The following is a 12,594-nucleotide window of genomic DNA, read 5'->3' on the forward strand; positions in this document are numbered from 1 at the left end:
AATTTTATGATTTTTTATTAATTTATTAATTAATAAATTATATTTCTAGTTAAATACCGACTCTAATATTAAAAAATAAGATATAAATTATATTTTAATATATATTAACTAATAAATAATTTCATAATTAAATAATAATACTAATTCTATCAATACCAAACAGTAGCACATTAATTATATTTTAATATTATATTAACTAATAAATTACTTACGTGAATTAGATAATAATTCTAATATAAAAAATAATATTTTAAATTAAATTTTTAATATTTTATTTAATAATAAATTAAATTTTTAATTATATAATATATTTTTAATTTTAAAAATAATAATATCAATTATATTGATATGTTAACTTATAATATTAAAATTAATTAATAAATAATTTTTATATTATTGTGTTATAAAATTTAAAATTTTTATATTTTTAAAGACATCTAAAAATAGTTAGTTTATTATTATTTTTAAAATTTAATAAATAATATTAAATATTAAAAATTTATTAAATTATATCTATAAATTTAATTTTATAATCAAAATATAATAACGACTGTGCAACGTCCAGATAAACAACTAATCATTATATAGTCCACAACTCACTGAATTAAATTAAAAAAAATAAAGCAAATGTTATTATTTTAAATAATTTGATCTATAATATTTCGTCTTTTAAAAGTGAATCAATAAAATAATAGAAAATATAAGCTCGGTTTTAGTATTTCTTTTTAAAATTTTGATTATTAGCTCAGTTTTATCTTACATTACAAAAAATAATTATCAATCATTAACCAGTTAAATAATTGGTTCTTAGAATTTTTTTCATATTTTTGAAGGCAGTTAGTCCAATAGATACTTTTGAAGGCAGAATTGAGCTAACTAAACAATACAGTACTGCCCAACTCCGGAGAAATGGGATTAACGGTGAGGATCATCTGTTTGGAGAGAAATACAATAGGAAGTAGGAATGGCTTAAAATGTAGCTTATCACGGAGAATAAACACTCAAAATATAATTATCTAAGAGGAGTCCCAACCGCAATTCCACGCTTTGCCTAACCCAAACCAACACTCCAAAACGAGAATCAATTTCCGTCTCTAAGCTTCTCTTCAATTCAAAACCCTAATACCGGTTGAATTGGTAATTCCTTTTTTCTTTTTCATAATCTACAAATCTCAAATTTTTCTTTGCTCAGAATCACCTATTAACATCAAAAAAGAAAAAGAAGAAGTAAAGCTCTTGATTTCTCTATTAGATTGCTTATGTTAGCAGTTTCTTATGATCATGATAATATTATTTTTACCTTTGTTTAATTTAGTTATGTGCTTCCATATTGGCGTGATTCGAATTACAGGATCATCTTTATTTTATCCTCTTTGTGCTTATAGTATCAGCTGATTGGTATTGCCAATTAAGCACCTTGTTTTATTCTGTTTTGAGAAAGTTGACTGTCTCTGCTTATTGCTAGCTTCTTCTGCTTTTCAACTGTCCAACTCCTCAGCTTGCATAAACCTTAATTTGCTCTTTCTAATTACTTTCTATTTAAACAGTTAACTAGGAATCATCAGATGCATTAAATTTCTATTGAATTAAATTCCTATCATAGTAATTCTTGACGTTTACCATATTTAATACTTCAGCTCCATTTCCTTTTCCAGATATGAGTAGCGATCGTTGTCTTTATTATTATTATTTTTTTTTATCAGTTTATCGTCAATCATCAACTATAGTGGAACTGATGTTGGTATTAATGATTTCTATCTACAGGCATCATGGACATGAGAGTTGGGCTCCTATTTCTTCTTGTTTTGGGTGCTGGCTTGGCTTCTGCTGCTAGGCAAATGGCAGACACTGAGCTTTCTCATGGAAGCATATTGATATCTGATATGCTAGGTAATATTTCAAGCTTTTCTGATAGTTTTTGACACGAGTTTGCAAGTTTAGGCATTTTTAAACCAGCTTTTTTCATTTGCTTTTACATTAATATTGGCATGTTTGATCTATAATGGTGCATACTACTACTTTTCCTGATTGGCTGCCATTAGATGTCCTTTATTTAATTGCTTTTGTTCTCTGGTCAAATGTTATTTTCTTGCTGAAGTTTATTTGAATTCTTTGGTGAGTTTACTGCTTGAGTGATGAGCAGCTTCATTGATGAATACTTTATGCCCAGCTTGTTGAACTTGCAAAGCCCTGCTATCTACTTGGAGCTTGGGTCTTTCTAACAACCAAAATCTTATCTGGATATGTTTAAAATGAGAAATTATTGACTGTCTGAGGGGCCAATTCCTTGAAAATAAAAAAGTCTTTAGGACTATAAATGTGAGCAGTTGTCATACCCGTATCCCATGGCATGATGATCTTGAGTGGAAAATTCCTAAATGGATTAGTAGTAGTTATTTGAAATGCAAAAATGCGAACAGCTGAACATAACATCTCTACCTTCATCTCAAAGATATCACAAGAGTATGAAGTTGATTCCTTAACAACCTTGTATATAGCTTTTCTGGGATCCCTTAAAATAAAAAATATGGCTTTAGTTGTTTCTTCCTCTTGAGGAGAAGTATATGTCAAATGACTTCCCATTCAAGATGCTTCTAATTTGTGTGTCTATGCAGTAGTCATCTTCTTTTATCAGATGAATTAGTTTGGTTTCCAGGAATTATTTATGTGACAATAGCATTGTTGAACATATTCTGTATGATGTTTTCCTTGTTCAGCTACCGAAATGAAAGACCAGGAGCAAGTAAAGGAAAATCAACCTTCAAATGAAGTTGTTGGGAATGAGCAAGTATGCGTATTATGTGAAGAATTTGCTTCCCAGGCACTTGATTACCTAACTGAAAACAAGACCCAGACTGAAATTCTTGGTGCTCTTCATCAAGCCTGCTCCCGGGTGCCTACTTTCAAGCAACAGGTATACTCTTAGTTTTAATGTGATGTATGTTATTTCTTGAAATTTGTAGTTGGAGTTGAAACAGAATAATTCCTAACACCCTTGTCCCTTTTTCATTACCTGCCATTTGTTCTGGCAACACATGGGATTCTGACATGCAGATACTAAAATTCATAAGCTATACAATCAAACTGTAGTTCTATCCTATAGTATCCTAATTGAATTGGATCTCTAATCTTTGCCACTAAAAGAATTTAGATATAGAACTATTTGGGATTTTGTTCAGGTTACTAAATTAGATCATGTTGCAAGTACCAAACAAAGAAGGAACAACATATGCATATATGTAAGTGCATTGGAGCATTGTGAGTCTTGTCCAATGCAATTAAACACAATGTAAATACACACAATATAAATGTGCATACTGTTAATTTTTTCTTTAGATGGTTTCACTAAGGAGTTTTTTCAACTTTTCTAAATCTCACGACCATTGCTGGTAAGATGTAAAACCCCGAACTTTTAAATCTTTCCAATATTGGGTTTATTTAAAAGTTATATATGATTTTTTTGCATTCTTTATCATGCTTAAATTCTAAAGCAGTTGGCCATTTGAATTACACAGTGCATGACTTTGGTGGACTATTATGCTCCTCTCTTCTTTCTGGAGGTTTCATCAGTGCAGCCAGAAGAATTCTGTCAAAAGGTCAATCTCTGTCAGGAAATAGTATTCATCTCCTCAAAGTTCCAAGAAGATAGATGTGGGATTTGCCACCGAGCTGTTGCAGAAGTATTAATCAAGTTGAAAAATCCTGACACACAGGTTTGCACTTGTACAATTACTAGTAGGAAACTGTAATCGTGAATAAGTTCTTGAAAATGGTATAGAAATATCACATAGCCCCAAAGTTGTCATAACAAGAGGTTACTTTGTTCCAGACTTGCAACATTGCTACCAGGTTATAGTATGTTTTATTGATCACATGTTCCAATATATTTGCGTTTTTCCCATTTTAGCGAAGTATGATGTATCGCAGTTAACCACTGAAAAACTTCATCCATTTACATTTCAAAGGCCTAATAAATAAAGTTGACCTTCTATATTATATAGGAAACATTTGGCGGCAGTATGAACTTTTATTTGAAGCTGTCATACCCCTTTGTACCCTTCAACTTATGCTCTCCATAACATTTAGTTTTTTTATGAGCCACTGTGCTCCTTAGCTTGTATGTTCCATAACATATTAAACATTTTTTTACACCATTTCATAATTCCACTATTTCTATTTTTTTTTTTATAATGTCTCTTGCTTTCTGGATGCTCTGAACTAAATGAGTTAAAGACGAGTTAATTCCTAAAAGTGGGTCCAAACAAAACTTGATGGTCCTAAAAGTACATAAAATTTATGCATGTTTTCGATTTAGTATTCTCTTGCTCTCCTAACAGGTGAAAAAGCTCCATTATAGTTTCTTTCTCAATGTTTATATTGTTTTTATATTATTATCACAAGATTTTTTGCTGATTCAACAATTTTATTTATTCTTGTCTTTTCCAGCTTGAGATAATCGAGGTGCTTTTGAAGGGATGCGATTCTATGGAGAACTATGCAGCAAAGGTGAGAAGAATGATGATAACTTGGCATGAAATTTGTGAATGATTATGTTTTTATTTTATTACAGTTTGGGAAGATCAGTCTTCTCAGAGAATCAACCTGTACTGAAACTGCTTTGCCTTCTTGTTGATCTGACTCGGTCCATGGATGGACCTCCCATTTGATCTATTACCACCCTTGATGCATGATATTGCCATTGCCATTTATTATTGACAACATCATCCTATACTCATTCTTGATGTGGGAAACGAGAATTTCTACCCATGCGAATATTACTCTTAGTTTCACATAATTGATGAAAAGAAAAATTAATTAAAACAATCGAGGGTTGTGGGAATTTAATTTTGTCAGTGCTCTATAAATTTCTAAATCGATTTTGTTGACGTGCAGTGCAAGAGGTTGGTATTCGAGTATGGTCCTATTATCCTCACCAATGCTGAACAGTTTCTGGAAAGCCGAGACATATGCACCATGTTACACGCCTGTGATACACCTCAAGTCAGTAGTGGAGAAGCAGCAACAATAGCAAAGGCCGATTCATAATCATGCTGGTAGAAATCAAATGAAATGAAAATTAATACAATTCAAACTGTTGTGAAAATTCTTTCGCTCCAATTGTGTGTATGATACGATTTCTATACTATGATCCTCCTGCTGTTGTAATTATGTTATAACGATAATTTATAATTTCATTACTTTTTAAACATGCTCTGATCCTGTATACTACACATAGATATAGAAGCTCAATTCTCTGCTTGTGGGCAGAACTTGTGCGAAAACTTCAGCTTATTGGTTTGTGGAATTCTAGTTACACACAAATGGCTTCTAAGATTTAGGTTGCAGTAACCTGCTTCGTTGCATTAAACTTTCCGACTACTGAACTTGTGCCATTCAAGCAAGTTTTGTTGTTTGCAAAAGATGTTTGCCAGAAGTTACAGGCTGCAACAATTCCACCCGATCATTATAACTGTCGATCATGAAAAGATGGAAAGAAGATAAAGGTTGTATTTTTCTTTTAATTTTTAATTTCGTCATGTCAGGTGAGAAATTGAAATTAAATTTAAAAATATGGGATAGGGCTTTTACATTTCATGGGTGCAATAAGCCCAACTAAAAAATGGGTTCAAATTATAGGTGTGAGAAGATCATGGGTTCCTTTTAAAAGGAAAAGGAGGGGGGAAATATGCAGAAAACAGTGATTAGTGAACAATTTGGGATCTTAAAACCTGGCTTCTTGTGCTTTATAAGTGAATCGTAATTTGAGTCAAAAGAAATGTTGGCTTATTTATTTAAGCTTGCATTAGACAACCTGATTATCATGAGTTGTGCCTAAAATTTATCCACCTTTTCTTCTGCTGATTTCTTTTTAAGTCCTTTCCAGCTGCAAGAGATTGGGAAAAGGAAAAAAACATTCCGATGGTCATATATTATTATAAGTAGGTTCTAGGTGAAAGCATAAATTCAACCTTTTTGTTCTGCCAGCCACTAAGGATAAGGGGATTAGAAAAAGACTTGCCAAATTACAATGTCAGATTCTTAGGAATATTTCTGTAAAATATTATGTTCAAAATGAACATAAAACGTGACACATTTTAAGAGGAATTACTAGTATGCAAAGACTTAGTTTAGACTCCTTGGCAACAGGTCAAATTATGGCAACCAAATGAAGCATATACCTACAATATATTCAGTACGGTTAATAGGAAGAGGTCTTTCCTTTTTCTTTTCTTTTTTTTGTTAATTAGAGTTTGATGCATATGAGGAGTCTTTCAAAATGGAAACCTGGAAGCACCAAGCTGATATAGGAAAGTGCGTCTTTAAGATCACTTGAGAAATTTAGTCTTGGTTGAGATGCTAGCTAACAAAAAAAAATTAGTTTACTATTTGAATAAAAAAAGAATTAAAAAATATATAATATGTGGAAACATTAAAAACTAAGTGGAAAACAAGGAGATTAGCAATGTCTCCAGACTAGTGAAAAAGTACAAAGATCTTGTTGAGCTAAGAGATGAATTTCATGTAAGAACATTCACTCAAGAATTAGAATGAAACTGCTCATATGGAAAAAAAGAGAAAAAGAATTGGAATGTGCACACCTACTCAGTCCAATCTCTATTTGATATTTTCTAGCCCCATATTTGATATTTTTTTATTTTTTTTAATAAATGTGATTAGCATGTTAAATTAGACAGGAAGGAGAACTCATTTTACAAAATGGAGAATAAATCAAACATTTTGAGAAAAATAAGTTTTGAGCTTGAGACTTAAATTTCTGACACTAAATATCTAATTACCAGATTAAAATTTAATAGTTACAATTTTAATTTTTATATATTTGATCAATCGTTAAGAATTATAATATATTATATTATATTATATATATATATATATATATATATATAAACTTTTTAAACTATTAATTAAGTTTCAAAGAAAAAATAATTTTTTAGAAATATTAATATAAATCAAGCTAATTAAACTTGATCGGAATATTTTTAATGATGAAGTAATTCACCATTGTTTATAAAAATTAATTAAATTTTAAAAATTTATAATATAATATATTATAGTCTAGACTATATCTGCTAATCCATTCTCACACCACCGAAGAAGTAGAATTTCCAAAAAAAAAAAAAGAAAACTAGAACTTTCCAACGGGTACAAACACAAAACGAGCAAAACTTAAGAAAGGAACTAAAAGTATGATTCCTCTAGAAGTAAGAACAGTAAAACCTGACAGAAACTTGCGATTTCTCTAGAAGTAAGAATGGTTAAGCGACAAGTAAAATGCACTTTCCAGGAATTTTCTTGAGAAGAAAAGACCAACTATCTAGTCGTCTATTAACATTTAACATTTTTACCATTAAGCAAATACGAATAATATGCAGTCATATCCTAATGCATAGTGATCAAACATAGTACCTATTTTTGGAAGCCAATAGCTTGTGTTAATTTGTAGCACCACCTGCATTATATGACAAAATCATAATATTGGTCCAGATAACAAAGAAAGTAGTTATGTTAGAGATAGTGTCTACTGTTCTTTTCTTTTATAATAAGTATTCTTCCCTATCAAGAGCCAAGTGTTTCTTTTATAAGTTTTCGTTTTGTTGACTTTGGATGGTACCATGCATATTAAACAATTTAATAGACAATCATAATTATTAATTCATTTTCCATAAATAACTAAAAGAAAACTATTTCTCTTTGTTTTACTATTTACCCAATTTTCTTTTATTATTCATATAGCTTTCTTTAAAAAAAAAAAAAGATTAAGAGCATTTTTAAGGCATTTTTTATATACATTAGATTTTTAATTATAAAAAAAGCATTCCATAAATTAACACTTTAATAAATTTTTTCATTTTAAGATAAAGAATTTATCTTTGGTCTTCACATTTAGAAAGCTAAACTTGACTCTTTCTCAAATACAAATGTTTCTAATGGGACTCTTTGGACGAGAACTACTTTTTTTAAATATCGTTTTTGAACAATTAGATTAGCCATAATAGAAAAAATTGAATTAAAAAAATAAATAATAAATAAGATTAACATTAACTCTTCGCTGATAATTATCTATAAAAATTTGACCAACTTAAAGAAAAGATAAAAATAGCTAATTGTTAAATATGTTATTTCGTTTATTCGTTGTCATTTCACAAGGATCTGATGAATGATTCAGCTTTTCTTGCAGAACTCTCAATTTCCTTTTTTAATTTTTTATTAGTCTGGTAATTAAAAAAGGATGTGGAAGTACAGCCTACTTAATGCTTCCCCCCCTCTTTTTGTCAAAAAAAAAAAAAAAAGGTTTTAATAGTAGGCATATGGTGCCAGCCATGATTTAGTTCCAGATATAATTTAATGTGCATTCTTGATTTTTGATTTCCCCTTTTCAGTACGACCCACACCAAAAATCAAATAAAATGGTATTATTATTTTCTTATTGACTTTTCTATAAAGTAACCAAAATTTATACTAATCAAAACTCTTCCAACACTCATTCCAAATTTTAATGCTAAATAGATTTAATTAGACTTTTAGTTACCTCGGATTGCCAAAAACATTTGTTTTATCGTTTTCTCAAAAAAAAGAAAAAAAACAATTATATTATGGAATTTCTGACAAATTTTAGGCATCAAATGATGATCTTTGTATGAACACTTGATTTTTGAGATTGCCAAAAACCCTTCTAATTAATACTAATAAAAGTAGACGTGTTGCATTTGAACTTTGAAGGATAATCTCAACTTCCAAAAAGTTGTGAGTTTGGGTACAAGTTTTGCCTCCCATGTTATATCAGATGGTCAATTCTGAAAAATGAATTAGGTCTACCAGTGTGATTTTGATTATTCTAAAGTTAGCTCAATCCTATTCAATTTAATAAAAAAAGTTATTTAGCCTTTTTTTCAGAAAAAAAACATTATTTAGTTTTTGAAAAGATATTAAATTTGTGTAGAAACATATACCGAGATCGATGTAAATACTATTTATTTAATTAATTATATGCTAAAATTTCAAATTCAAATTTAAACATCATTTATTAAATAAGTCGTACCATACAATTTACATGATTTGTTTAATAAATTAATTTAAAGAAAATATAAATATTTATGTATATAGTAATCCAAATAGATAAATGTGTTTTCAACGGATTTAAGAAAATCGATTACTTACACCTAAAATTTTTGTAGTGTGTTATAAATAAATTTATGTCCAACTAAAACCGACCCATTTAACTAGGTATCAAAAATTGCCATTGGGTACTGGAAGCTTTTTTACCAATATATCTGAAGCCAAAATCTTAAAAAACACTGTTAGAGTTTGTTCTATAATTCTTACCTAGAGTTTTTAGTAATATTGTGTTTTAATTTTTGACTTAATGAGTAAGTTTAAATTCTTTCTTTCTCTATGAATATCATTGTGGAAGAGACATGTTAACTTAACCCTTTGGCTTTTATAGTTTCCTGAAGCCATTCAACAAGAATCTAATATTTAGGGTTTGCCAATAGGCAGTTGTTGTAGTCACCAAATTTTTCATTTTGTGTTTCTTTGATTTAAAAAAAGAAATGTTGTAATCTGAGAAAAAAATAATTCTAATTTTATTTTTTCATGGGTTTCATATTTAATTTTGAGGTGGATATACATTAGGTAAAAGAAATACTAAACCACATAAAATGTTTAGAAATAAACTATTTATTAATTCCCAATAAAATAAAGTACTTATTAGGATAAGAAAAAAAAAAAAAAAACCCAACTAAGAGCTGTCCCAATCCAGCTTCAGCATGTTTATGTCATTCAAATTATTCGGTCCATCTCTATAATGTACAACTCCATAACATTCTTAGTATTTTTTAAAGAAAATTCACATTTATTAATTCCATATTTATCAAAATAGAACTGGAGGCCATAAATTTAAATTAGAATTTTGTGAACTGATGCCACCCCCGACATCAATAATATTTGTGTTAAATAAAGCCCTCTGCTAAATTTTTGTAAGATATCTCTAGAATGGACTGGTGGTCGTGGTCCCCGCAACAAAATTCCCACCCATGAAAGGAAGAAGGAAGACGAAAGAGGTGGAATTGTCGGGTAGCGTGGCATCATCTTCAGACGACGCGGACACGCGTATGGTTAGGAATGCAGTTGAAGCCTGTAATGTAAGGAGTGGACTCTCCTCTGCGTATTGGCATCTAACGCAATGAAAACGAAACGCGTGTCGTCTCTGCAGTGGCCAAGACTGTTTGTTGGGAGTAATATTAATAAGAGTGAAGAGCGAAGAGCAGCGGTTGAGTATATTAATCAATCTAAAGAGCAAAATGCCAAAGTTGGAATTAGAACCATAAACCAATTCATTAATAACTAAACATTCTCAGATCCCATCCCTAAAACCACATTCCATTGGCTAAATTTACAATTAGGAACACCAATTGGGTTGGATTTTCAGATTTTCATTTTCGTATCCAGCGGTGTGAAGTAAATAAAGTTCTTAGGGTTGGATTACACTGGAAACTAAGCATCCATTTATTTGAACGTTAGGAATGAAATTGAAGATGACTTAGCAATGATAATGGATTATTATTTATATATATTAGTTAATTTAGTATGTATTAGGAATCAAGTTGTTACTTATTGTCTTTTATAATAATACAGTAAAATCTTTTTATAATAATATCTATATAGGAAAATTTTTTATATAATTATAAGAAATTTTAGTCTCAATTTTAAACAATTGTAAATAAAAATAAATTCTATATCCAAATAAATTATAAATTTTTTAAGTTCTCTATTAAGATCATATCATTCTATATAGTAATATTTATATATATATATATATAAAATATATGTTATACTATTATTTTATTTTGTTGGATTGTTTATTTGTCTCTTTAATTTTATTTGTATGATATGACAAAATATTAATATATTTTATCTTTGATTGCTATTATTTTACTAAAATTAAGTATTAAGTAAAAAAAAATTAATATTCAAACTTGCACTGAGTTATAACCTCTTATAGTAACTAATTTATTCGATCTCAATATATAATTATAAAAAAGTTTTACAATATTTAATTAGTATAAGAAAATAACAATATTAATTTATTACTACATAATATAATAAATAAAAATGAAAATAATACAATATTATTTCACTTGTTAAATTATTTTTAGTTGATTTTTGATTCTATATAAATAAAAAGTTTTTTTTTTTAACTGGAAGAGAGGTATTGATGCAGAAATTATATTCTAATTTTATTAGTATGATTTTGTTGTGTTCATTAAATATTTGAAGATAATTGTAAGGTGATGAATTTAAATTGAAATAGATAATCATGCCTAATACATTTTGCCATCTCACATGCGAGAGTTAGTAAAGTCAACAAAAATTAATATTTATATAATATTTGATTAAAATTTATAAAATATATTTATGAGTCTAAAATTATATGCTTTTAAATGAAGTAAACGTTAATTTAGTATTTATCTAAAAGTATATATTTTAAATGAAATAAAAATTAATTTAATATTTTATAATTAAATTTATGTGAAATTGATTATAATTAAATTAAATTTTGAAAAATAAATAAAATTTTTAAATAAATTTTATATTAATAAATAAATATTTTATAATATTAAAATATTTTTTTAATTTTATTTTCTGTTTCATATATTTTATCAAATGAAGTGAAATTTTTTTATAAGTTTTAATTAAATATAGGATAATGCTGAAAGGGGAAAAAAGAAAACCATTAATTATGGACGGTAATAAGTTGGGCACTGTTACGAAAAAGAACTGTTGGAAATTTTGAAAATTAGCCGTTGGGAGTTAAAGGATTGGCATGGGTATGGCCGGCGCATTTATTATAAATGGTGGATATATTGTCATTCTCCCAATTATAAATAACATACGATTACGTTGTTATTTTTTCAACAAAAAAGAGATGACATTATTATTTTATTATTATTATTATTGTCAGTTCTATAATTACAAATTATTAATATTAAAATTACGAAACTAACTTGTGAAAAAAGGGATCCAATCATTTACCAACCCAAATAAGATAATAATATAAGATGCCAAATAAATATGATGATGATTCCTACATTAATTAAATTTCCGAGAGAGCCAATTGGTTTATTTATATAAATATCTATTTTTATTAATCTTATTTATATTTTCCATTGATATTTGAAAATCATACTGTATTACATTAAACAGAATTAATTTTATTATTAAAAATTAATAACCTATTGATGGTTAGATTATCAAAGTTGCAAGAATTTTTGTGTTCCTAAGGTCAAACTATAATGAAAAATATAAAAATCTCTTAGTTTATTTTTTCTTATTTTTTTTATTTAACGCAATATAAAAAAAAAAAGATAGCTTCATTAAATAAACCCTCACAAAATAATTGGTAAGCATGAATATGGGGAAAATGACAGTGTGACAAAATTCTTTATATGGAAAAGCACAGTGTGGCAATTTCGTAAGTTCAAAGAATTTTTATTTTTTCTTAAAAGTTATTATAAAGAGATTCAAAGAAAATTTAATTCCAAAGGGAAGTGATTAAATAAGAGTCGCAGGCTATGC

General features: G+C 28.2%; 1 protein-coding gene across 2 annotated transcripts; it reads left to right on the plus strand.

The window, feature by feature from the left end:
• Window positions 1-885: 885 nt before the first annotated feature.
• LOC8277678 (prosaposin) lies at window positions 886-5,209 on the plus strand. 2 transcript variants are annotated; one of them, XM_048380392.1, is made up of 6 exons: window positions 886-1,137; window positions 1,765-1,890; window positions 2,718-2,914; window positions 3,516-3,713; window positions 4,447-4,506; window positions 4,894-5,209. In XM_048380392.1, the coding sequence occupies exons 2-6, from the start codon at window positions 1,770-1,772 to the stop codon at window positions 5,044-5,046; spliced, it is 729 nt and encodes a 242-aa protein (XP_048236349.1). In that variant the 5' UTR covers window positions 886-1,137; window positions 1,765-1,769; the 3' UTR covers window positions 5,047-5,209. The 2 variants fall into 2 exon arrangements, with proteins under 2 accessions (XP_048236349.1, XP_048236350.1); XM_048380393.1 differs by having other exon boundaries at window positions 1,008-1,227.
• The last annotated feature ends 7,385 nt before the right edge of the window (window positions 5,210-12,594 follow it).

This window comes from Ricinus communis, chromosome 10 (assembly GCF_019578655.1).
Source record: "Ricinus communis isolate WT05 ecotype wild-type chromosome 10, ASM1957865v1, whole genome shotgun sequence".
NCBI lineage: Eukaryota > Viridiplantae > Streptophyta > Magnoliopsida > Malpighiales > Euphorbiaceae > Ricinus > Ricinus communis.